Source organism: Oncorhynchus keta, chromosome 31, assembly GCF_023373465.1.
Source record: "Oncorhynchus keta strain PuntledgeMale-10-30-2019 chromosome 31, Oket_V2, whole genome shotgun sequence".
Classification (NCBI taxonomy): Eukaryota; Metazoa; Chordata; class Actinopteri; order Salmoniformes; family Salmonidae; genus Oncorhynchus; species Oncorhynchus keta.
In genome coordinates, this window is record NC_068451.1 from 11,205,037 (window position 1) to 11,232,658 (window position 27,622).

General features: G+C 41.9%; 2 protein-coding genes across 3 annotated transcripts in view; both read left to right on the plus strand.

The window, feature by feature from the left end:
• Positions 1 to 15,346, plus strand: part of LOC118364407 (OTU domain-containing protein 7B-like) — a 31,153-nt gene extending 15,807 nt beyond the window's left edge. Inside the window, 12 exon segments of the mRNA XM_035745924.2 lie at positions 2,236 to 2,456; positions 2,897 to 3,067; positions 3,319 to 3,546; positions 3,737 to 3,838; positions 4,253 to 4,380; positions 4,481 to 4,578; positions 4,796 to 4,923; positions 5,048 to 5,197; positions 6,046 to 6,160; positions 9,266 to 9,344; positions 10,242 to 11,426; positions 11,429 to 15,346. Of these exon segments, the coding sequence (XP_035601817.2) occupies positions 2,372 to 2,456; positions 2,897 to 3,067; positions 3,319 to 3,546; positions 3,737 to 3,838; positions 4,253 to 4,380; positions 4,481 to 4,578; positions 4,796 to 4,923; positions 5,048 to 5,197; positions 6,046 to 6,160; positions 9,266 to 9,344; positions 10,242 to 11,426; positions 11,429 to 11,728 (2,769 nt within the window). The 5' untranslated portion in view covers positions 2,236 to 2,371 and the 3' untranslated portion in view covers positions 11,729 to 15,346.
• A 1,733-nt stretch (positions 15,347 to 17,079) lies between these two features.
• The window catches only part of LOC118364408 (myotubularin-related protein 11-like), a 32,144-nt gene continuing 21,601 nt past the window's right edge, over positions 17,080 to 27,622 (plus strand). The window contains exons 1-2 of one of the 2 annotated variants that reach the window (XM_035745927.2): positions 17,080 to 17,150; positions 23,353 to 23,422. In XM_035745927.2, coding sequence (XP_035601820.1) covers positions 23,359 to 23,422 — 64 coding nt within the window. In that variant the 5' untranslated portion in view covers positions 17,080 to 17,150; positions 23,353 to 23,358. Of the gene's footprint in view, positions 17,496 to 23,352; positions 23,423 to 27,622 lie in introns of both variants that reach the window. The other variant, XM_035745926.2, reaches the window with a different exon arrangement.

The window sequence follows — 27,622 nt, forward strand, 5'->3', positions numbered from 1 at the left end:
ATTCAATGTAGCCAATGATTATAGGGTCCCCTAGGAAACACCTATCAGCGTTTTAGTTCCTACCCTGTCACAATATCTCCTCCCTGGTATTTTCATTTGTTTTTATGTCAAACAACACTAGATTAAAGTGCCCACTATTATATTCCAACTATATAATTAGAATATACATTCTATTTCCATGATTCCAACAGTTAACCCAAGTGTTTTGCTCTAAATTGCAAGTAAAATTGCAACATTTGGTAAAAAAATAAGGCCCACATTGGTTGCCCATATCGTGCAGCCCTACATGGCAGTGTAGAAATGATCTCAAATGCTGAAATTTATGAAAGTTATGTTTTTCTTTTTGGGTTGAAGTTGAATTGAACAGTATAAAACAATCAGAATGGAGACTACGTTGTTTGTGTAATTCTGTTGTTTTTGTCACACTGCTTTGCTCTATCTTGGCCAGGTCGCAGTTGTAAATGAGAACTTGTTCTCAACTGGCCTTCCTGGTTAAATAAAGGTGAGGAAAAAAGACCCATTGAAATCACTTAGAATGTATGTGTTGCCACCCTAGGGTCACGCACTACTCATAAAGCAAATTTAGAACTTTTATTATTAAAAAACATTTAAAAAAATTAAATACCCTGATATAATAATTTGGCCATATCGCCCAACCCTATCCTAGGTTACCAAAGGATGTTGAAGTACTGCTTTAGAGAGCATAATCAAAAGAGAGCATAATCTCAATTCCGATATTAATACCGAACAAAAATCTAAATGCAACATGCAACAATTTCAAAGGTTTTACTCAGTTACAGTTCATATAAGGGAATCAGTCAATTGAAATAATAAATTATTTTGGCCCTAATCTATGGATTTCACATGACTGGCAGGGGTGTAGCCATGGGGGGGCCAGGCCCCAGTCAATCAGACCCCCCCCACCACCACCACCACAAAATGCCATTATTATAGACAGAAATACTCCTCAGCATCCCCCACTCTCCCTCATACAATACTGCAGGAGAAGAAGCCGAATGTGGAGGTCCTGCGGTCGTTAGGCTGGTTTGATGTACTGCTATTTTCTACAACGATTGGAGGCAGCTTATGGTAGATACATTGACATTCAATTCTCTGGCAACAGCTCTTGTGAACATTCCTGCAGTCAGCATGCCAATTGCACACTCCCTCAGCTTGAGACATCTGTGGCATGGTGTTTTTCATATGCCACACCTGTCAGGTGATGGATTATCTTGGCTAAAGAGAAATGCTCACAAACAGGGAAGTAAACAAATTTGTGCACAAAATCTGAGAAATAATGTTTTTGTAAGGAACATTTCTGGAATTTTTATTTCAGCTCATGAAACATGGAACCAACTGTTTACATGTTTTATATTTTGACGTATTATAGGTCACATATTGGCACAGTGCTACAGCCAAACACTAGCTGCCTTATGGACTGAGGCTTCTAGTGTCAACATCTATCTTATTTCTGTCAGGGACATTTCTATTTGTCCTTGCACTTGTATCGATTGCCCTCTCCATCTCTCCTTTCAATAGCCCATCTGTAGAAAATGTATTGTTCCCCAGTCTCGATGGGGGTCATCATCATTGCTATTTGCTAGTGTAAAAACCTTGGTTACCATAGTAACATGCCATTTTGCCTGGTTCAGTTATGCCTCTTTTCAGTCATGTGCTTTCTATTGCCTATGGATTGCTGTAGTTTTGGACTTTTTCTAAACCCCAGTCATTGTTTGAGTACACCAGACCCTTTGTGTGCTGAATCTCTAAATGAGACTTCTTTGTGCACTGTAGTTCAGAGTGTGTAGGTAGAAAACAACCTAGAGACCCATTTGCATCATCCCAACATGTTATTTTGTTGCTATGATTCAATGCAAATGTGAACACCTTTTTTAATTTGCTCAACAGCTCTGTGAGCAGCCTACCACAACAGTGGTCATGGGTGAATGAGATGTGGCCAGGCATAGGGGTCAACAGGAATCTTATTTTCCACAGAGATGTTGCCCTTTACCAAAACAGGCTTACACGTGGGTACTATGAAAGGGTCAGTGGGATTATGGTCTATCTTTTTTTATGTGTGTTAGCTGTTAATAAGATTACATTTAACACACTTGAATCCTTTTTCCTGGACCAATAACATTCCACAGTACCTGCATGCTGTACAAATGGATCATAGTTTGATGCCAATTCAGGTTTACATTTTCATCCGTTTTGCTTATTTTTGATTCTATTCAGGTTTGGCTGGACGTGTAAGGCAAGTTGAAGAGCCCCTCTCCCCCTTCCCCTTGGTCCAGTGGTCTTGTTGGGGAGGGCGGATCCCCTGTGTTTTTCTGCCCTGATGCCCCCCGCCGCCCTGTAAATTCATGATCACATGACCTTGGATATGGACGCAGTCCTGTCCGACTTTGTCCGTTCCACTGGAGCCGAACCAGGACTAGCCAGAGACCTGCTAGAGGGTGAGTTGCAAGGCATTCTGGGGTAAAATAGATGGTTTTATGGCCAACTGCTAGTGAGAGGTATAAATTGAGCAGTGCACCTCCCAGTTAGAGCTTTTGGTAGATGTTGGTTAGGTAAGCTATCATGTAAAAGGAGGAAGTTAAATCCAGAAGAGACTCAACTCTTGTTGCCTAGCAGCAGCACAAGTTGCAGATACGAATATGGGTTAAAAATGTAATGCACTGCAGTAGCTATAAGGCAGTGAGAGACAAGACGTGCTCAAAATTCAAGTATTTACTCAAGCAACGGAAAGTGTCAGTGGCCTTTACATACGATAACAGTCGCTATGGTTCTGTTGACATATGGTAAATATTTAAACTAATGACTGTTGTGTGGATCTGACTTTCATAAAATGCGTTGGCTTTTTCGGTCAGGTATGACTTGTCCTTTTCATTTGCAGGGAAGAACTGGGATCTCACCGCCGCCCTCAGTGACTTTGAACAGCTGCGACAGGTGCATGCTGGGAACCTGTCGTACTCTTTTGCTGAGGAGAGAACGTACCCAGCCCCGGAGAAGGAGATGGCCAGGGTGGGGCGGCCCCTTCTGCACCGTCAAGAGGAGGTGCTGCAAGGTGAGAACAGTGGTAAGTGTAAAATAATATTTTGGGCATAATGTCACTTACTCACAACCACTTATCTGTTGTCCTCTTGTTCTCCTCATTGTGATAAACTAGAACCCTCTTTTTGTTTTGTTAATTCACTTTTTGTTTTTGGCAATTCTCAAGTCAGCCTTCCTTGTATACTTTCCCCTTGTCCAATTTCTCTTTCCCACCTTCCCACAATTAACCTAAACTCCTTTTTTTTGTGATACCTCCCTCTGCAGCCACAGAGAAGCGTCTATCGAGAGGCATCTCCCATGCCAGCTCCACCATCGTGTCCCTGGCACGGTCACACGTCTCCAGTACTGGCAACTGTAGTAGTGAGCCCCTTCTGGACACGCCTTTGTGCACATTCCAGCTGCCCGACCTCACTGTGTACCGGGACGACTTCCGCGGCTTCATCGAGAGGGACCTCATTGAGCAATCTATGATGGTGGCCCTAGAGCACGCCGGTGAGTTTAACTGCACGGGTCCACTGCTGCCATTAATTGCAAATAAATTACTTTATTCACTTCTGATGCAATCTTGTTAATTGTGTTGTCTAGATGACTGTCTACACCGTAGTTTCTCAGTACTACATGTGCGTTCTGAATTGTTTTTTGTGTGAGTGAAACCGCGAGTGACTGTTCTGTTCACGTTAAGGCCGACTCAATTGGTGGACACGGGTGGGACCTAACTGTCAGAGTCTATTGCCATTGGCAACGAGTGGGGACGGAAACTGCCTGTTGCATGCAGCGTCATTGGGTGAGTGTCATAGCCTTTCAAACAAGATCCAAATCTAACGTGTTAGGTCATACTCTCCTATGTCAACCAATGATGAGAGCTTCATTGTTAGCTGAAAGTAAGCCCTTGAATAATTGTATACACATTAAAGCTAAGCGGCAGTGTCCTGCTGGAGAGGCTTAGCCCAGAGCAATTAAGACCCAATTGAGGTGTAAGCATTATATGCAAAATGCCTTGTAATCCATCCTTAGAAATGGGGCTTTATTTGTGATATTCCTGAAGCTAAGGCCCATAATGGCAGCTTAGGGTAATTAAGAACAGAACTCCCACATCAAGCAACTTGCCTTTTGCCTTGAGTAAGGTTTGGATGTAACCACTGGTTTTCCTTTCTTTGAGATGGTGTTGTTTATACTATGTGTCTGTACGGCCTTGCAGGTATGTGGGGCTTTCATGACCGCGACCTGATGCTGCGGAAGTCTCTATATGCACTGATGGACCACGGCCAGGAGAGGGAGTCGCTGAGACGCAGGTGGAGGTGGCAGCAGACCATGCAGAATAAAGAGGTGGGGAATTCACTAGGATGGTTCCATGTGAAACTTAGTCCAAGGGATTGTTTACAGTCCAAACTTCCATTTCAGTGTATTGAAGTGTGTGTGTCCACAGTCTGGTCTGGTGTACACAGAGGAGGAGTGGCAGAAGGAGTGGAATGACCTGCTGAAACTGGCCTCCAGTGAACCTAGGATACACTATGGCAGCAATGGGTAAGACTATCTTGGACATCTCTCACACGCATTATTTATGTTAAGTATGTATACTATTATATTAAGTTTGAGGCATACCACATGAAGTTACGGCCCTTCATGAGCCTTTGTTTTGGAACGAAGACTTATGATAGTGAGAGGAAAATGTTAGATAGGCAGCCACTATGTCACTTCCTGGGTGTTTCCTGATCTGACCCCGTTTGTTTCCTATGTGCAGGACGGAGTCATCAGAGGAGCCTGTGTACGAGAGTCTGGAGGAGTTCCATGTGTTTGTCCTGGCCCATGTCCTGAGGAGGCCCATAGTAGTGGTGGCAGACACCATGCTCAGGGACTCTGGAGGAGAGGGTAGGAAGATACATTTTGATATTACCAATTGACTGCCTTACATCATAAGCTGTGCTTTATGAACTTTAGTGTTGTAGTGGATTGTGATGTTTTATGCTAAACGGTATTCTTCTTCCCTTACCAGCTTTTGCGCCCATCCCATTCGGAGGGATCTATCTGCCCCTGGAGGTGCCAGCTGCCAAGTGCCATCGCTCGCCCTTAGTACTGGCGTACGACCAGGCCCACTTCTCTGCCCTCGTCTCCATGGAGCAGAAGGGCGGATCCAAAGAGCAAGGTAATGTTACGCATCCATCATCAGCCTACTACAACACGCCAACATGTCTCATAGTGAAGTGGGCCACTTGAATAGACTACACCTCACCAAAGTGGAAATTGGAGGAACTGCACATCAATCATAGTCCCAAAATTGACTAACGTGTAAAAATATATATATATATATTTTTGGACGTCAAATGTTTTTCTAAAATGAAAAAGTCTGAGATTAGGGCTACCTGTGACATCTCTGATGTTTCCTTTGAAATATTTGAAGGTTCGGTTTTGAATTCAAGTAATTCCCTTGACTGACAGTGTTTGTTCGTAAAATAACACTCACTTGATGTTCCGACTGAAGAGTAGCATTCTGATCTCACATCAGTCAAACACTGACGCTAAAGTTGGCTAGCTTGCTAGCTACTTCCAGACACAAATGAGAGAACACCTTCCTCTGACCATTTTACTCACCCTAGAAGAGCTGGTTATACTGTTCTCTTATCTAGAAGGGTTCGTGACTAAATGTCATACTGGCAACAAAAAAAAAAAAAAAGCCAGTTTTTACAGAAACATGTCATTTGTAAATTCATCAATGATTCTGCATTCTGGGACTCTCAAACCAGAGTACTGATTGGAGTAGATTGCCAGTGTTCATGAATTTACCCCATGACCAACATCAAAGTATGCCTCCAAGACACAAATCTTGTCTTTTCAGTTGTATTTTCTTAATGAGGCATAGGAAAACTGAGGTGAAATTGGGTCCCCCTTACAGTCCCTCTTTAATTAGTACCTTGAATCAGTTGAATGACAATTGCTGGATGAAAGAATGCCTTTAATTTGACTTTGATAATTTTTGCTCCCTCTCCCCCACAGTTGTTATCCCTCTCACTGACTCAGAACACAAAATGCTGCCTGTACACTTTGCAGTGGACCCTGGGAAGGACTGGGAATGGGGCAAGGATGACACAGACAATGTCATGTTGGCAAGGTATGACCTGAATCATTACACTTCCGAATTGGTTCTGCATTACCCCCTCCAAAAACACACAGTCACTTTGTCCTCAAAGGACCTAGTGTCTGTGGGTAGGGATTGACCCCTGCACCAGATTAGAGAAATGCTTGTCAGTGAGAGTGAGATTAGGACTAAATGCCTTCTATGATTGGAACAAGGGGAATACAGAAATAGCCTGAAATAAAAATAGCTGGATATTTATTCCATTGGATTAAGATTTGCTGTTTCAACTGGAATGGTGTACAATAATAACTTAAATGGAATTAATACAGTGCCTTCAGAAAGTATTCACTCCCCTTGATTTTTCCTCACATTTTGTAGTTACAGTCTGAATTTAAAATTAATTCAATTGAGGTTTTGTCTCTGGCCTACACACAATACCCCATAATGTCAAAGTGGAATGATTAAAAAAAATCATTTTGACTAATTAATGGAAATCTGAAATGTCTTGAGCCAGTAAGTATTCAATTCCTTTGTTTATGGTAAGCCTAAATAAGTTCAGGAGTAAAAATGTACAAAAGTCACAAGTTGCAATAATGGTGTGTACATGATTTTTGAATGACTACCTCGTCTCAGTACCCCACACATACAATTATCTGTAAGGTCTCTAAGTCGAGCAGTGAATTTCAACCACAAAGATCAGGGAGGTTTTCCAACGCAAAGAAAGCACCTAATGGTAGATACATTTAAAAAAAAAAAAAAAATAAGCAGACATTGAATACCCCTTTGAGCATAGTGATGCTATTAATTACACTTCGGACGGTGTATCAATACACCCAGTGACGAAGATACACGCGGCCTTCCTAACTCTGTTGCCGGAGAAGAAGTAAACCGCTCAGGGGCCAATGGGCCAATGGTGACATTAAAACAGTTAACATTTAATGGCTGTGATATAACTTCGGACAGTAGTGATAGAACTCCACAATAGTGCTGAGAGATTGGTGCTTTTGAGGTCGTTTTGGTTTGATTATTAAAAAATAATAATGTTTTTCAGTTTCGGTTATTTGGGTTGAATGCTGTAACACAGAATAAAACAATGAATGAGTCCCATGATGGTAGTGACTGTCCATTACTGCTTAATTTATTAACCATAATTTATTCACATTACTTTCAAGATTTCAGTTGTGCATATTACATTTATTTTATGGCTTTATTTCACTCCAAGTCCTCATCTCTTGTAGAGCTGCTGCCTAAGTGGTCAGACAAAAATAAAAATATCTATATTTTTTTGTTCTCCAAAGTAAATAAGGCATTCTTTTATGACTGCTGTTTACTGTATTTTCAGGTAGAGATGACTAGCAAAGCAACTGCTGCTTTCTATGTCCCCTCACGATCAAGCATTCTTTTCTCTTCGGTAGCAGGCATAAAAGAAACGCAGACCGACAAGTAGATGTGCAATGGTTTATGATCATTGTAATCAATTTGGAGGCGAAAGAAACTCACACCTATTTAGACGAGGTGCTGGCTAAGGGAATAGAACACATGAAAAATGAAAGGAGAGCCCCAGACTCTAGGAGCTCAAATGCAATAATTTAATAACCTAAAATCCAACATTTTGACAGACAAGCTGTATTGATCAGGCTGTAATGACAAACACTGTGGGGTGACTAGTTTACTTAGTGTCAAAGAACACACAGGTGTGTTAATTACCACATTTTAAGCACCAAAATATTTGTCTGCTGGAAACTTCAGCTCACTACTATATTGCACAGTTCTGGCTGGATCGGATTTGTCTCTAGAGAAACTGCAATGTGTGCGTTGAGCTCACGGGGATGAAAAAATGTATTTCAAATAATTGAACCAACATTGGTCAATTAGTTATTTAATAATATAACTTTCATACAATTTCTCTGCACTACTCCCCTATACTAAACTAAATGGCAGAGTGAAAAGGAGGATGCCTGTACAGAATAAAAATATAGACTAATATCCCAAAACATGCATGCTGTTTGCAGTAAGGCACTAAAGTACAACTGTGAAGAAATTAACTTTGTCCTGAATTCGAAGCGCTATGTTTGGGGCGACTCATCACATCACTGAGTACCGCGTCATATTTTCAAGCATGGTGGTGGCTGCATCCTGTTATGGGTATGCTTGCCATCGGCAAGGACTATTGAGTTTTTTAGGATAAAAAATAAATGGAATCGAGCTAAGCACAGGCAAAATCCTAGAGGGAAACCTGCTTCAGTTTGCTTTCCAACAGACACTGGGAGACACATTCACCTTTTAGCAGGACAATAACCTAAAACACAAGGCCAAATATACACTGGAGTTACTTACCAAGATTACATTGAATGTTCCTGAGTGGCCTGGTTACAGTTTTGACTTAAATAGGCTTGAATATATATGGCAAGTCTTGAAAAGGGCTGTCTATCAATGATCAACAACCAATTTGACATAGTTTGAAGAATACAATAATCTATTATTGTACAATTCAGGTGTGCAAAGCTCTTAGAGACCTACCCAGAAAGACTCATTGATGTAATCGCTGCCAAGGATAATTCTAACATGTACTGACTCGGGTGTGAATACTTATTGTATTTCATTTTCAATAAATTAGCAAACATTTCTAAAAACTTGTGGTATACCATTATGAGGTATTGTGTGTAGATGGGTGAGATTATTTAATCCATTTTGAATTCAGGCTGAAACACAACAAAATGTGGAATAAGTCAAAGGGTATGAATACTTTCTGAAGTTTGTCAAATGGATTATAGAAACATTATGGGGTCGTTAGTATTTCAGCTCTGCACAATTATGCATTCTTGTTAGCTACATATCTGACACGGTATACTATTTCTGCATTATGAAAGGTTACATAGTTTCAGCTGAGCCGTTTGGGGCTCAAGACTTGAACAGATGCCACGCCATTAGCCTAGTTTGAATAACCGACATGTTACCTACCAGACATCACTTATGTAGCCTAGTTTTATTTTCCTTTCTCTAAATGATGCATGTAATATTCTGGGAAGCAGCCTTTTTCTCTAAATGTTTCACCCAACATGGTGTTACTGTTAGGGGCATGACGAGGCGATTTCACCCCCCCGTTTGAACTTTGACCTGTCTGTCTTCCTCCCTCAGTGTGACCCTGTCCCTGGAGGCAAAGCTCCAGCTGCTACACAGCTACATGACTGTCACCTGGCTGCCCCTGCCCTGTGAGGTATCTTTTGTGTTTTCATTCACTAACGGAGAATCCTAACTCTTAACACATTTCCCTCAGTCATGCGTTGATGTCAATCGGAGACTAAGTGATCATTTGAGTTAGGTGCTGGTTTGGATTCAGCCCTGGTTGCAGATCATCTTGTAACAATGGCATACCTCAACCCCCCAAATAGTTTCTGAATGTGAAGCTTCGATCATATGCTACCTACCTGGTTATGTTTTTAGCATGTTGTAATGGATGATTAAATTTAAAGCTATTAAATGTAGACAAGCTATTTACAGTGTTACATAACTGTGTGGGTTTCTGTTATTATGTGGGTTGTAATTTTCTGTTTTGATCTAGACTGTAGTCATTTCCCCTCTGCTTCACAAATCGCATGTGAAAACAAACCATGCATAAAATGACGTCACACTAAATGGTTTGAGTGGCCTTTTTGTGAATTCCAATTTAATGCCGGGGAGTTAGAAAGGAATCTCAACCTCATGGCAATTTCACTGTTAACCTCTAGTGAGAAGTAGCAATAGAAGGATCGCTGTTGAAGATCTGTGAGGTTTTCTAGGCCTTTCCAATAAAAATGAGGATGTTGGAGTTACCTTTAGCTCTTCGGTTGTCATGGTTATGGGGCTTGGCAGAGAGGACCGTTTTTATAGCTGTCTATTGTGTAAACTAGAGTGACGTCTTCATTGTAGGTCACACCCTCTCCAATTATTGCGTACATTTTCCAATAGAATTTATAGAAATGGAAAAGAAGCTTTCTGAACTGAGTCATCTGTACCTCACTCCTGCTCTTAATCTCTCGGTTGCTCTCTGCGTCACTCACACCTGCTCCCTGTTTCTTTTTAAAATTAAATTTTTCTTCCCTATAATTCATCATCGGTGTATCTGTTCTTTCAGCAGGCACCTTTGGCCCAGCCCGAGTCCCCCACCGCCTCTGCAGGAGAAGACACCCGCACCCCTCCCGACTCAGGAGAATCCGACAAGGAGTCTGTCAGCAGCAGCTCCAACGGCAACGGGGATGCAATGACGACAGCAGGGGCGGCCAGCGCAGGTGGTGTGTCGACCAAGAACAGCTCCTCCTCCTCCAGCTCGTCCAGTAACAGCTCAGCAACGTTGACGACTGGTATGGGGGCAAAGGAGAAGACCAAGAAGGAGAAAGACAAAGAAAAGAAGAGGGCTGACTCTGTGGCCAACAAGCTGGGCAGCTTCGGCAAGAGCCTGGGCAGCAAGCTGAAAAAGAATGTGGGCGGGCTGATGACGGGGAAGAATGCAGGAGGAAGCGGAGCCAAGCAGGAGGGCACAGAGAAGAAGAAAAATTCGCTGAGGGGGCGGAAAGGCAGCAAGGACAGCTCGCCTTCGGCCCACGCCTCCGAGGACTCTGGGAAGGGCTCACCGTCGTCGGGCAGCGAGCGTCAGAATGGCACGGGTGGCGGAAGCAGAGAGTGTGACCCATATAAGTACAGTGCCGACGTGAAGGCGAGCTTGGGCATCCTGCGGGCAGCCATGCAGGGCGAGAGGAAGTTCATCTTTGCTGGCCTGCTCACCACCAGCAACCGCCAGCCCTTCCAGGAGGAGATGATCCAGCGCTACCTGTCTGACGCTGAGGAGCGCTTCCGGGTAGAGCAGGAGCAGCAGCGGAGAGAGGCAGAGCGGAAAGGAAGCACCAACGGCATCCAGCAGCCCAAGAAGGAGGTAACGACAGGCACAGAGGTGGGGTACCGCACTTATGAACCGAAAGAAGAGCCGGCTGAGAGCTCACCGCCCACTTTCAACCACCTCAAGTCGTCTTCGTTCAGCCCCTCGCTCTACTCTGGCGTGGTGCCCATCCCCCGGCCAACCTTCATGGATCAGCCGCCCTCCCCGGCCCCCGTCCCTCTTACTCAGCACCCACACATGCATGGCTACATGGAGACGCGGCGCCAGCTTGCAGGTGGCTCCCCAGCCTCGTCTTATCCCGGTCTGCCTTCCTACGCCACCCTCCCCCGCCACTGCCCCATGGCGCAGGGCCCCCCTCACCCCCAGTACCACCCCCACAGGCACCGGTACCCCTCAGCCCCTTTCGCCTCATCCCCTCTTCTTTCGCACCCTCGTACCTCCCCGAGCACGACCCTCCAGACTACCCCACCTCAGAGCCTGTAGGCGGGGGCTACACTAACGGATTCCGGGAAGTGCGCTCCGGCCTGGATGTTCCTCGCAGCGGGCCTCTCCCGGTCAGGCACTACTCCCTGGGCAGCGCAGGAGGCCTATCCAGCCTCCAGTCCAGCCGCTGCCGGACGCCCAGCTGCAACTACTACGGACACCCTGAGACGGGCAACTACTGCTCTTGCTGCTACCGAGAGGAGCTGAAGAGGAGGGAAACGGAGCCGGCCATCCACAGGTTCTGAACGAACGGACAGACTGACCAGAACTGGCTTTGTGGCCACCAACCACAAGGGAACTGATGGATGAGGTTTCCTGCTATAGGACGATACAGAGCCTGGCCCTCTCATCGCATCACTTCCTTCTCTAAAGGCAACACTGTGTGTGGAGAGCGTCCTGGACAGGATCGGTACAGTGACTGGAGAGAAGGTGGCTGGCGGCTGCTGCGGCGGGCGTTAGACAATAGGACTGTGCACTTCTCTTACATTTGCTGTGGCTCTTATGCAGGCTGTGTGTATGTGTGAGTGAGAACTTCAGGCTCTCCTCCGCTTTGTCCCCTTGTCACCTCGCAACTGTCTCCTCCTGGTGGAGAGAATGTATACGGCAGGCGATACACGCACTCTTACATCCACATTACACACACAAACTAACACTGCACAAGCACAACCTGAAACTTCTTGATTATCACTCCTCTATATGTGGAGACGACCTATATTTGGCCCTGTAAATTGGTGGTATTTTAACATACGAATCAGCCCTTCGATGTCTTGTTAGTCTTTTCAACCAGAGGGTTAGAGATGTATGCAGACGGACTAGCCTAGGGCATTACTGATACCGGGTGCTCATGTATGACTTGGGAATGAACGGAGCTCTTTCCTGATGAGTTGTTGGGTTTCTTTTCTCTTGTAATGCAAATTGAAACTACAGTATTATGTTACAGTGGTTGCTGTTCTGTGGGCTGCATTGGTGCTGCTAACGTTCCAGAATGCAACAGACCCCCTCTATACAAGTTCATCTCAAATTTAAACAGGCAAACATATAGCCCTATCCACCGTTAAGATGCCTTTTATGGCCAAGTAACTATCCAATCTAAATTCACCATTGTGTCCAAACCATATTGTGTCCAGATGTCAGTCAAGTACATTTAATTATAGAAGTATCAATTATAGAACAAACATGGCAGAGTACTGTGGTAGATATTACGAATGACTAATATATAGTATTTAATAAGATTGCTATAATCTTACTGTTCCTGACTTGTTTTCGTCATTTTATATCCATGAAAATGAGGCATTTCAATAATATGCTGGTACATTTAGGGTCATCCAACACTACTAAACCGGCATTCAAAACACAAACTCCCCTCACAATTTCGTCTCGACCTCAAGGTAATCAGTATATGCTAAACTGGTAAACGTTCACATTTTGGTTGAAAAAGACACTGTCCATTGTAACATTGTCCACTTACATTGTAACTGTCAAATTAGTCTCTGCTTCTCTTGTGGCTGAGAAAGGTAACAGGTATTTTCTGGAATCTCGTCCATAGGGCTGTGTTACTTTGGTCTAAATATTAATGTAACTTTTCGTGAACCTACTTATGGCAAACCCCAAATTCCTGACATGGACACCCCATTGATACGATTCAAAACGAGTTTGATTGTTTAACCCAACTCTCCTTCAAGTCCTATTGAGGGCATTGTGTTGATTCCAAACAAGTGACTGACCCCTGTCGCTTAACCTCTTTCTGCACAAATTCAAGCACTTTCCTAATGTCCGTAGACATTTTGTTACCGTTTTGAAGGTATCTGACTGTTATGTTGTCCTTAGGTCATGTCAGAACTGTAGACACTGCCACCTCTACTTGCGGGAGGGCAGATGCATGGGCTAGAACCCCTTCTCTAAGGATTCAGTTACCATGGGTACAGCTTTTTGGTGCCAGTGTTGTGGTTTAACTCTATTTCCTTGTTGCCTTTTTCAGTCTCTTGTCCTTGTGGCATTACAGTCTTGTTTGTATGTTTTACAAAATGTGCATCAGATGTACACTTTGTTTTTGCTGCAGTTTCTCTAATGGTATTTTTGTACCCTACTCAGTGTAAAGCCCCTGTTTTAATTATTTTCATTTTGCATCCAGACATGGAGTCATTGTTCGTAGTTCATAAAGCGATTTAGAAATCAAATGTAAAAAAAATATATAAATAATAATTCTGGAGATTGGAACATATCACATTTTTTAGATACCGTCTTGGTCTAATGTTACTCTCAATGATTTGCAGATTAGGAATTGATTGTTTATCTCATCACCAATGTATTAACACTTTCTCACCCAAGCCGTGTTATTACCAATGAGCCATGTAGACTCATGAGGAAGACCAATCTTCCTGACTTGATAAACAGCCGTTCAGTCTTTTTACTTGAAGCACAATGGTGTGAGAATATCTGTATGCAATTCACTGCCTTGCCCAATGGATGGCGCTCTTGTATTTGTGTTCACTGTTCCTGGAAGTTTCCATGTCCTACTTAACCAAAAATACAAAAGAGAACAATTTTCAAGGGTACTAAGATTTGAGTTAATTTCCAAAAATACAATTTGCCAAGGGTATGAGGGACTTTAAGTAATGTTTGCCTTTTGAGAGGTAGTTCAAACATGCGGCTCAAAATAGTCATCCTTCAAGGGATGCTCCATGACTTCGAGGTGGCATGTGCTTCTTGAATTGGAACCAACCATTCCCCACAATACCATTATGCTATATCCAAAACAATAATTCTGTGTGTGTGTGTGTGTGTGTGTGTGCTTACGCTGTTATGAAACCTTTTTGCAACAAACACATTGCAGCTCACAAGGCACAAACAAGAGGTCATCTTTAATGGAAAGCGGGATAACTAAGAAATGTGTGTGTGTGTGCTTTCTCCTCTCAATGTAATAATATTAGCTTACATCATCAACTCAATTTTTTTTAAAGAATTGGATGGCTTACAGACAACATCTTGAACATTTCACTTATAGACTGCAAACATTTTTGTATTACAAAAACAAATGACAGCGAGGTTGTATATGTTGGAAGTTATTTTTGTAAACCCAAAGTTTTACAATGTTTTTAAAGAATCTATATTGATGGATGCTAAAATGAGTGGAATATAAGCTTGTAATAGCCTGGGTTTATGGAGGAGTCAGTATTCACCAGAATGGACAGTTTGGCTGTCAAGGTTGATCACAAAAGAGCCTCCTAAACTCAAAAGGTTTCTCATTAGCAAACTAGTTTCCTCATTGCTGACCTGACGATATGATTTGAGAATATATATTTATAGAAAAATTGTTTTTTTTTTCAGAAGTTTCCTTTTGGAATGTTTAGTTGAGGAACGTATGTGTCAAGCGGACTGGCTTTTATTTGTTTGTTTTTATTTGAATTGTACGTGTGTATTTTTTTCCACCACCAATCCATGCAATGCTAACACATTACGGTAATGATTCAATACTTGATGGTTGGTGTTTTCAACCTATGCTCTTGCTGCAATCCCTCTCTAGGAATTAGATGGCTTTGAATTTGTTTTACAAAGTAACTGACCCATTTATTTTTATATTGTACATTTTCTCTCATTTCTATGGGACAAAATAGTCATAAGCAACATGAACATGGGATACTGTAGTTGCATGGGACTGGAACTGTTGCATGTAAATTACTATCCATTTAACCAAATTTGTGCATTATTTTGAGCTGATTTGGGCTGTCCTGGTTTTTAAAATTTATTTTCTCTTTTCATGTTTGGAGAGGAGAGGCTGTGACAGTGCAATCTGGATGGAAAGAACATCTGATTTATTTTTATTTTTTTTGCACTGTTTGAATAAACTCTCATTTGTATTTCAACAGCATGGTGGCAATCCAAATGTTTTTCTCCGTTTCTGACTGTTTTTGGGGGGTTACAAATGTATGGTAGGTATTGCAGAGATGTATTGAAAAGGGATTGTCTGTTTTTCAATGTACTCATTGGATATACAATGTTAGATGAAGGGTGAGAATTGGTATTATCTTGATCTAAGAATGATGTAATTGTGACACCATTGATTTGAAATCTCCCGTGGCCAGACTACTTAAACATAAATGGTACCGTAGTCCAGTACATTTATCGACCATCTGACCAAATTACACCAGATTTTAGTTCTGGGTTTACTGCGATTTACATTGATTCTAACAATGTGTACATCGATTCATCTACATCTGATGCCAGCCAGTGCATATAAATGTTCAAAACTATTATATTGTCCAATTTATCAATTGTGTTGAAACACTCAAGTCTCTCTCTCGCTTGGTTGATTAAACCACAAAAGCTGTTTTTATGTATTAGAAACAACTTGTTACAGCATTACACATTAGTAGTAACTTTCACCCAGATGATGCAGCTGACAGTGTCTGAAGCTGTTCTATGTATTAGAGAAATTGGAGACCCTTATGTAATATTGAATAAGGTCCCATGTGGTAGAACGAGGCTTGGATTTATAGCTCGATCACCAGGACACGGTCTCCCCACCTGGCTGTTAGGAGGGACAGACTGTACTTTATCCATTTTAGAATTTCTATTTGCTCATCAAAAGGAATTTCTTCAATACATTCCCGCTGGAATATTCTTCCAATATCATTTGTCTGCATGACTGCAGTACTACCTTTCTACATTGTCAGTTCAGATGACAGTGCCTCAGACGCTCATCATTTACCGAAGGATCAACTGCAGGTACTGTATCACTGTATCACTCATATTCATCACTGGCCTGTGTTAAGACTAACGCCTACAAATGGGTGCCTTTTTTAGGGCTTGTATCTTGTAGGTAGTTTACTACTGGTAATATTATTTAGAATTTGAAATAGTATTTTTCTTGTTTTTTTTTTGCTTCTGTGCTCTTTAAGCCTAGTCATCCTCATGGTATTTTCTTGTTTACATCGTTGCTTCCATTCTCGTTTGAAATTCTCAAGGTAGGCGAGAAGTTGAATACTTAGTGAGTCATTTTACAGTATACTACAAATGCAACATCCAATTAATTCTGCATTAGTAACACGAGTATAACGATTTACAACTATTTTACAAGCATGTATGATCCTGTAAAATGTTATAGGACTGTTGATGTTAAGTATCTATATTGAAGTTAACGAAGTTAACGATGGGACTACACGATCACATTTTTATTTCTGTACCTCAGGCTCTTTCTATACTTCTAAATTCAGTGAATCAGGCAAAACACTTGTATTTAGAAATATATGTGCATCTGTGTATAGGCCTGTATTCAACAACCTATTAAATGGCCCATTTGAACCATCTCCATTTCCATAAAACTAGGCCTACTTCAAAAGCTTGACATACTGTCTTACCTTTCCTAAATTCAAAATGTCATAGCACAGTGTTCTTCATAGTCCTGAAGAACTGAACTGCTTTAGTCCCAGTGCTGTGACACTTCATTCAACTAACCAAGACTTTGATTACCTGAATAAGGTGGCTTAATTTGCAGGACTATTATTGAAGTACAATATACTGGTGAAAAATTGGGATCCTATTAGATGCTTTTTACACTGCTGGCCCTTTAAGAGGCTGTACTGCACTTTCTTTTTTTCACTGGTGTGTCATTTTAACTATGGCGAGGGAATCAACAAATGGAAATGAGAGGAATGGGTACAAGCAGAGGTAAACATTTCTTACACATTCCAGTGACTAACAACTATAGGCAAATTTTCCTGACGGGCGGTACATTTATGTGGGGCGTGCACTACACAGTAGCCTACATACATGGATTCTTTCGGCAGTGATAACCGTGAAAGGAACGAAATTAGTTTTTAATTCACAGAGACCACCTCTGTTCTCGAAACCGGTGATGCAGGGTCTCGCTGTCATTCGAAGAAAGTGGACTGTTTCTTAAGGTCTAAGGTCTACTTTCTATATTTCGCTCGAGAGAGTTGAGTGTTGGACGTCAAAATGTTAACGGGATCCAAAACCACGTTCAAAGTGAGACAGATGGTTCCAGATATAAAGGTACGCTTTCGATTCAATGTTTTAATATTATGTTGGATTTGTTTCGTGTTCTGAAAGGTAGCTTGCCGTGGGTCAACTTTAGCTACCAATGAGAATAATGAACTGAAATACTTTGTTCCATCGTTGGACTATATAAACAGATGTAGATTCCACCTAGATATCTTGCTGTGTTCAGAATGGTTAGTTACAATGTGTCCAACTAATTCGACAATGTCTCGAATTCTATGAAACATTGTAAGACGTATGTATGTATTACTTGTGGAAACAGTAATGGTTTGATAACCTACATTCCACAGACAGAAGACTGAAGGCCTTTTATTCTTATTGTCTGGGACTAAGGGAGTTGTTTTCCTTTTATACAGCATCCAAAAGAAGCTGTCCATCGTAGCATTCTTTGTTTTATACACTAGGTTTATGTATGGTAAAGAGACAGCCAGCACATGTGCAACGATTCATTTTGCCTGCTTGGATTCTATGAATTATTATCCATACCAAATGATGGCATGTGCTATGAATGCCCATATGGTTAATACAGGTTTAGAGAGAACATAATTTGAGCTGATGGACTAAACAAACTTTTAAACCCTACAGTTGCATTCTGTACAGTATTATATGAGATTAATGAAATGTGGGAATATAAATTGACTACGACAAGTGGGATTAGTCAACATATTCAAGACCTTGGATCATTATGCATATAGTGATGCCCGTTTTCTTAAATAACTCCTCACTACTCTTCAGCAGCACCTCTTGATTCTAAACTTGGGTGGCCAGGAAGCAATCATACAGGAAGCTGCTACCATCACACTATCACTGAAAGCATATATATATATAATTTATTTTGAACATCAGAGAGACCTGTGGTTTCTTAACATTCAGGTTTATTTCTGAGATCCTTCATCATGTGTTGTGGCCTTGAATATTTTGTTGTTGCACAGGACACATTGTGGTGGAGCTCTGGATGGGTCTGTGCACGGGTCCACACTGTTGATGCCTTCAAGTCTGTTATACCACCACAAAGGGATCAACCTTTTACTTACAGTATGTCAGTGAACATGCTTTGTCACGCCCGTCTTTGGGAAAAGTATTTTGTAAAGGCAGCAGCCATGCAAATTTACAGAGATTTGGACATCATTGCGTGGAAGACTGTCTGTGTGAACACATTCGGGGCGAGGGACATGTCTATAAGCCCAATACAATTAAAACCAATCTAAATTGAAGAACCTTGGTGAAAATTGGTAGACTGATTTATTATAGTGATGGTCATAGCCTAGATATTTCTTTAGAATTTTATGCTGGTGTGCTCGTGCGCTCTGTGCTGGTTCGCTCTTCCTCCATGGTTATTTTGAGAAGCCGCAGGGGGAAACGATAACAGATGCCTCAACTCCACCCTCAAGCATTGCTGCTCACATGTGGAGTGGGGGTGATTAGCGCAACATCTGACTGTTGCCATGGCAACGGCAGCCTGAGGAGCAGGAGTTCTTGAATATAAGTGCCTAACAGAAATAGCAGTTTCTTTTAGCCATCTTGGAAATAAACGTTTGCAATGTGGCTGCAGATTAACATATGGTGATGTCCTGAATATTATACACCTATACACTCTGGTTTCACTTCCACTAAAGTGTTGAGGTTTAGAAACGCACTGAATAGGAATGAGTTGACACTGGATCTGAAACCTTTGTCGTGTACATTTTGTATTTAAGAAGTAGGCTACAGTTGGTCCCAATACTGAATCAAATTACATTTGTGGAATAAGTGTTGTAACTCTTGTGTATGTAGGCTATGTACAGTAATACCAAATTAGTTACCATTGAGATATAACATAAGGTTAAGCAAAGTCCTGCCATCCATTTCACATCACATGCAGACTGGTTGGGTTATAAGGAGGTTTGCATGTTACTGTTCATAATTACAGTCCAGGCTTGTTGTTTTCCCCCACTCGGTCTTTCCCCTCCCTTGAGTTGTTCACATGCTGGCTCCTCAGCTAGCTAGAATCTGGAAGCAGTCAGTCAGTCAACCACACAACACAATGCAAGTGCCACAGTAGTGAAAATGTCAGAGGGCTCAGCTCTATTCAGAGTGGCTGGAGATCCATGAGGGCTCATAAAAGAGAGCCAAAATGGTATTCACACACCCAGTCCCATAGGGCCAAGGCCTCCGATCCTGAAACAAGCTATGGAACTGGCGGTGCTTCCCATGCGGAAACTGAACAAAACAATGCGGTCTGTAATTAGTAAACAAGATGTATGCTTGTTTTCAAGGATTTATTGATTGTACATTGGGTGATTATTAACCAATACTGCTATCCCGAGGGAAGCCTGAAACAAGGATGGTAGCCTGTTTCTGTCCATTTCAAGTGTCTAGAATGTTTTGGACAACACCCAATGTGGGAGTTGTATGTTTATGAGTTGCTGGAGTCACAAATGTTTGTTAAACAAGAAGCACATTTGAAACACGAGTTATTGAAACCTGTCCTGTTATTAAAGTCTACAAATTGACATAGTTAAGCTATGAACTGACACATGCACAACCAGTGACAAATAGAAGCTTGAAATACATACTGCCACACACACCCTCTGACACACACGTGCCCCACACACACCCTCTGATTGAACTTTGAACCCTCCTTACACAGCGAGTGCATCATTGAGTATACAACCACTTTCCTTCAGACTAGATGATACAGAGTTTAATTTAGAGGGATATAGAAGAAGATTAGAATGCAAAATGTCTCACCATGAACAGCAACTCATTTGTACTATCATTAAGGGCAGTTAATGAGTGTTTGTTGCAGACCAAGTCTGTGCTGAGGTCGTTATTATGATTTAAGGCCAAGACGCCATAGGCATTACTATAAATAGTCCCTCTACCTTCATTTATATGGAGAGTAGTGGGCACATTCGATTCCATAGGGAGAGTTATAGTAATGCTTCTGCAGGCTGTAGAGTAAGCTAGTGGTTCAAAGCTGCATTTTAAGCAGGGCAAGTGGGTAATGGTATATGAATTTACGATTCATTAAAACATTCATATTTTCTCCTGTATGTTCAAATCACTTTCCTTCCTTGTCTTTTGTACATTCCGAGGTGGAATTCTCAGTAGTCTATTCCAGTGTGGGATCTTTCATTGTTTTGTCGTTGGGGTTTTGTTCTCTCGGTATAATAAATGGTGTGATGTGACTATTTATGTTGTAGGAAATGTATTACACTGTCGTAGACGCTCCTTGAAAGCAAAAGAAACGAGGCAGCATTAAAGCAAAGCCACGGCTCACGGCTAGACAGAAACGGTTTTGGGTTTCAGGACAACTTTTGTCTGGTTTATGTTTCAGGAGTTGCTCCAAATGGGGAAAGAGGTAAAACACTTCAAAGCGAGTCCATGTTTAGAGAAAAGACCCAACATCCTTGTTTACATTTTTTCGAGCCCCTACGGCAATGCCACAAACCTGCTTATTGATGTGAGGAAAAGAACAATACCACATAAACCACCAGGCTAACCTCCCTCTACAGCAGCACCACATGTTAAAACAGTGTGTTTTAATGATCAAACTAGTAAAAATCTAACTACCTGAGCTACACACAGGCCCCTTGTTGGCGAGGGACGTTGTTCAAACCTACAGTGTGAGGTTTATGTGGTGTTAGACTGCCACTTTCCTTCCACCAGTAAGTTTGGTCTATTTCAGGGCAGAGGAGGTATGTTCTCCTCTGCAGAAGAAGTCTGCCCGCAGTGGCAAGGGGAAGCCATGAGCAATGGAAACTGCAATGGGCCTTGGCTGCACTCCCTGAGGAGAAAGGGAAGGAGGGCAGGAGGGAGGGAAAGAGTGATCGAGTAGTACACACGCAAAAGCCAGATACTTCAGGGAGAGTCAAGGAGTGAATCATCAGCAGAAACAGAGCCTGGACATGTGGTTATTCATTTTTGGAGGTGAATTGGATTTAGGACTCTAATTTGGGATTTTTCCTCTCCCTCACCGATTTAGGGTTCCAGTCATTTTCGTCTAGACAGATTCACCTCGCCCTTCTCTCCTTTCTCTCCTATCTGATCTACCTGCTGACTTGTTCTACCTTTGCCTAGTGCAGTTATTCTTCATGTTATGACACATTTTGTTGTAGTTTATTTGATGGGCTTTCACTCTATTCTTCCACAGCCTCCAATGTAGTTTTAGCTGGTGGAGCAGTTTGGAGAATTTCTGCTGTTGGAATCCAAATATGTTGACTGAACTTCGGAATATAACACAATCCCAAGGCACAGAAACAGAGTTTGTTAATATTGATAACTCCCAAAAGGGTTGATGATAGGAACTGAGTTTCAGATTTAAAAAAAAATAAAACAAGATCTAAATATCAAAATAAGTTCAGAAAAAGAGCAAGCAATGCAGCTGTGGGTGTTTGAGTTATAAATGGGGAATTGGTGCTGAAACAACGGAAAAACAAATGAGTTGAAAAGCCAGAAGAAAACAAAAATTAACAATGGTCTGCTGGTGAGCAGAAACCAAGAACGTTGTAAAGTTTTAGTGTTCTCCCTTGTAATTTAAAAACTGGCTTGTTTATCCACCATGCCCTTCTGCTAACTCAGGTCTTGGGTGGAGGATTGAGTCAATAAAATTGGTGGAACAATAACCCTGTCCAGGATGTCTTGGTATGACCCAGGACTTCATCTTCTGTTTTGAGAAAGTCGGCACTGTTCACCTATTTTTGAGATTTTTGTTAGGGGGGTTGGCAGTTTGGGGTTGGGGTTTCTCTCACACTAACTGCTGTGGAAAGAATTTAAAAGCTGTGTGATTTGATGATGGGAAAGAACCTGAAAACCAATACTACTATTATTCAGATGTGCAAGTTCTGTTATTGTTGACAAGTTCCTTAAGCTCCATATTCTCTAGCATTTTCAGCCACTCGAGTATTCTGCTAACATTAGCATGAGGCTAGCATATTATTCTAGCATTATGCTAGCATAATGCTAATGTTAGCAGAGTGCTCTAGAGCTTAGGCCGCTGTTGATATGGTCAGTTGGGCATATGCATTTCACAGACAAGACAAACAGCTATGCTATGAATGAGTGGAACTTACAACCTGCTTAAGGAGCAAAGGTTAACTTTGTTTAATGTTCTCATGAGGTTTTAGCCACTGTCAATCTAAAGGAAACCAGAAGTGTGTCATACGTTCTCATTAGCATGTTAGCACACAGTTCACTTCACCTCTACATTGTGTGTGTCACAAGAGTTATAGTAGCCTAAGAGTATTTGTCACACATTATAGTAAGTTGTTTTTAGTTCGCAAGCCAAGAAATATGTGACTAAACTGGAGCAAAAATGTAACGTGTTTGTGAACATTGGCCTTGTAGGCAGTGAAGAATTGCTGAGTAGTCAGTACCATAAAGATTCATTGTATACTTTATAGCAATTTCCATGTCTCTATACTGGACTGCCAGAGTGGTCATTACCAGAACAAACAGTTCCTTTTTCAATGCCTAGGCCTATGTCTTGTGCATTGTGTGATTTATACCCTATGTAAATGGTCTTCTGTGGTGGGTGGGAGCTCAGGCTAAATGGGCCCATATGTGCTAGCAGCTAGCCAGTAGTCCGGTAATAGCAACCTGCGGTTCTATGGGATTGGATTATGTCGCTAGCAGAACAGCCTGGAGTACTTTGAGACCGCATCAAATCATACAGTACAGAGCAAAACAACTAATAAAACATGGAAACTGAGAGTCATCATGGAGCATTGTGGGATTGGCTATGGTTTTGGGGAATGTGGTCAATAAGAAAATCTTGAGTTGAAGCAAAATCACATTAGTGTTTGTTCTCTTATTATTTTTTGACGGGATGCAGTAATAACACCAGGCCTGTTCTCTGTTCCCTCTGCAGGAGAGGATGCTGAGTCACAGTGGTGTCAACGCACGGGGGAGAGATATGTTTGGACTACGCTGCTTACCAGGTAAGACACAGACTGAAGAGCACTGATGAATATGAGGCTAGTTCCATGTGACAAATACAGTAGCCATACGCATATCATAACACGTGGATCTGAAAACACAGCGTCAGCCACATCTCTTTAGGCAAGTCCATCTTTTGAAACTGCACCCATCTGTATCTCTGTTTTCTTACTAAATCCTAGTGCTAAGCTACTGTAATGTAGCCTCTGAGAACAGTGTGTCAGTGTACTGTGGAGAGAAGTGCTGCAGGCCCCTGCCCCTGTTCATAATCTCAGTTTCAGCAGCACGCCGCATCAGGAGCTTTCCAACTGGAATGTTGGCAGGCCAGGGCCCCTCCAGAGCCAAGCTAATCTCTAACGATTCATATCAGCAGTTATTCACAGCACCTCTGTGGGAGCAGTGTGTGTGTTTCCTTGTCCCTTTCACTTTCAGCTCTCACTTCCACCTTGTACCGCTGACCTAGACACACCCCTCCTCCCTCACTTCCCACTTCATTCACTTTTTCTGTCTGATTCAGAAACTGTTTTTGCCTCATTCTTTCCAGACTCTCCCAGTCTGTCTGAGGGTCACTGTGGACCCATTCGGAGTTGTTTTTGTTATTGTGTGACTGTGAAATTCTGTCCGTCTGTCTTTCTTTCTCTCCGGCTCTCACATCCCTTTCTCTGACCAACTTTCTGTGTCCTGCCATGGCAGATTTGAAACACATCTGGTCATGGAAATCTGCCTCACATTAAGGCAGAAAGGATTCATCCAAATTGGAAACACTGTCATAGTTTCTGCGAAGGAATTCTCTCATGTTGGAAACTGACTTTCAGCTCTGAAAAATGTGCTACACACACTTTCACAGATGCACCACACAAGGTAATGGGGAATTTGTGGAAGCAAACTGGGTGAAAGGCCTCACGTTGCAGCATCCCAAAGACACACAGACAGTCGGAAAAGTCCCAGGCCTCAGTGTACTGTATACTATACAACCCTGCATGCCATTCATCACATTCTCAGATAACATTCGAACACAGGACAGGGGAAACCAGAGCGGGCTCCAGGGGGTGAATGGGTCAGGGCAGCACAAACAGCTATGGGTGGAAAGATAGATCGTGTACCTTTTTGAATATGAAGGGCCTACTGTAGATCCACAGACAAAGCCAAGTGGACAGGACCCTCCTCAGAGCATAACCACAATCCCCTGATCCATGCGCTTATGTTACACTGGATTTGGTTTGGTGTCAATCCTTGGACTGTCACTGCTGGCCTTGCTGAGTGACAAGAGAAGAGCAGGTCAATATCTCTGAAGAATATACAATTGTATGCTTTATGAGCTCAATTTGGATAGCACACCTACCTAAAGAAGTAGTGAAGAGCTCTGTGCATTCCGTGTGTGTGCATATGTATACATGTTTTCCTACATTATCACAACCACAATGTCTTGACAGGTCACCAGAATGTCCTGACAAGGTAGGAAAACAAGAAACATTTTGAAAAGTCAGGACTTCATGTCTGGATTTTGTTAAAATTGTATTTTAGGCTTAATTATTAAGTTTGGGGTAAAAGTTAGGGTTATATTTAGGTTTAGGGGCTGTCAAAATAGGATTTTTGAATGGGAATACATTTCTATTGCCCAAAAAGTCGTGTAAATTTATGAAAACAAAGCTGTGTGTGTTGTTTCATCAGACCTTTCATGACACCGCTCTGGTAAACCTTTTGTCTTATTCTCTCCCATTGGTTAGCAGAGGGCCAGAAACGTCTCCTCTGCACGCACAGAGGAACAAAATGTGGTTGGAAACAAATGAAATTGAAAATGGAGCATTTGGTTCATATCACATTCAGCTGTGTTCTCTCTGGCCGATTTCTCAGGTTGTTCAATCCACTGGCAGAACACCAATGGACAAAGAGAAATATAGCCACAGTGGGGATTTTTCAGAGTTTATGTGTGTTTGTCTGAAAGTGCATGTGTTTGTGTTTGTCTGAGTGCATATGTGAGTACATGTGTTTTTGTGAGCGAGGGAGGGTTAGAAAAAGAGAGAGACAAAGGCACTTGAGCTTTGTGTGTGTGGTGGGGGTGGGGCCTGCACTCTGTTGGACGAAAGTAAAACTGTTTAAACTGTTAAATTACCAGTGTCATCTTATAAACAGTGTCACTGTATACAGAGTATTGAGTGACTCAATCCTCAGCTTCCCATGTTTTAGGAATGTAAACCACCTGCAGACTCTCCAGTCCAGAAGAGTCAAACCAGAAGCAGACACTTCCTGTCCCCTCTCTCATGTCTGTGAGCCACAATGCCTAAGAAATGTCTTCAGCACTGTTGCACCCGGGAGCCATTAAAAGGAGCACGCAAATCCCACTGGGCCTGATTGGCCACAGAGTAACAGGCAATCCTAGAAACAAGGGCTCATTTGTGTTTAAAACCTAAAGTGTCCGTAGGGCGCCTGGTTCAAGAGTTTAATTCGTAGCTATATGTCTGGGACTTTAGAAAGGGAATACTTGTGTTGAGGGTTTGTGACTTTGATCCGGCGTCATAAGACCGAAGTCGGCGTAAACATAGCCTAATCACAGTGCCTTGCTTGGTTCCAGTCCTCAGCTCACACACCCCAAAGATCTTGTGGCTTTGCTGAGGGACCCTTTGAAGATTTCTTTGTAGTTTTTTCCAGGCTTTGGTGTTAATCTTGTGCAATGGGCAAAGTATTGGAGTGTTAGCTGTGAAGACCTTGATTACAGCCACACTTCCCTTTCTCATAGGATAAACAAGCATTTGATGTGTTAAATTACGATTTCCTGTTTTTATGTCATTTGGTATCCCTGAAAATCTTCTCTCAACCGAGGTCTAATTGGCTGTCTGAGGTTGAGCACTACCAAAAATGGCATGCTTTGTGCAGTTATGTTTTTGACTTATTCTCTTTTTTTTCCTCCTTCAACGTTATTTTTGAAGGAATTCAGTTCCTTAAAATTAGTTTTGAAGGAATTGAGCCCTTTCAACAACCCACCAAATCCTTTTTATTGTTCTGAAAATGAAAACATTCTCTCCACCATGATGTTGTCTGGCCAAACACTTCCATTGCAAGAGATAAAAAGGCTATTTTCCCCCTCTACTCTGTCCTGGACTTTGTTGCCATGGAAACCCAAGTCTAGCTGGCAAAGGCTTTGTTTTGCTGGGAGAGAGCATTACAAATGTGCTGTCTCACTGATGTGTGAAAGAGGGTGTGTCTTTGTGTTCAATGTGTTTAGATGTAAGAGAGCTGTATGGATGAAAGTGCTTGTTTTTGGAAGATTTGTTCTAGAGTTCTGGAATCTAGTTTTTATTTTCAAGCATCAACAAAATATTACAAACATATTTTAAAATATGTTGCATAAATTAATCATTCCTAACAAAGCATTCAAACACATTTATGGCGTAATAACATGGTAATAGACTAATATTGATAGCTGTAGAGTCAAAGCTGTATGAGCCCTGTATCCCATGGGACTAGACAAGAGCAGGTTAAATTGCAAGTTTAATTGACATTAAAAAAGGCTCTGTAAATATGCACCAATACAACCCTTCCCAGAAGAAAAGTCATGCATTTGGATTGGAAAATGCATCTGAAGTATAATTAGGATACATACAGTTGAAGTCGGAAGTTTACATACACCTTAGCCAAATATTTTTAAACTCAGTTTTTCACAATTCCTGACATTTTATCCTTGTAAAAATCCCTTGTCTTAGGTCAGTTAGGATCACCACTTTATTTTAAGAAATTGTGAAATGTCAGAATAATAGTAGAGACAATAATAGTAGAGAGTATGATTGATTTATTTCAGCTTGTATTTTTTTCATCACATTCCTAGTGGGTCAGAAGTTTACATACACTCGATTAGTATTTGGTAGCATTGCCTTTTAAATTGTTTAACTTGGGTCAAATGTTTGGGGAGCCTTCCACAAGCTTCCCACAATAAGTTGAGTGAATTTTGGCCCATTCCTCCTGACAGAGCTGGTGTAACTGAGTCAGGTTTGTAGGCCTCCTTGCTCGCACACGCTTTTTCAGTTCTGCCCACAAATGTTTTATAGGGTTGAGGTCAGGGCTTTGTGATGGCCATTCCAATACCTTGACATTGTTGTCCTTAAGCCATTTTGCCACAACTTTGGAAGTATGCTTGGGATATTTGTCCAGTTGTAAGACACATTTTCGACCAAGCTTTAACTTCCTGACTGATGTCTTGAGATGTT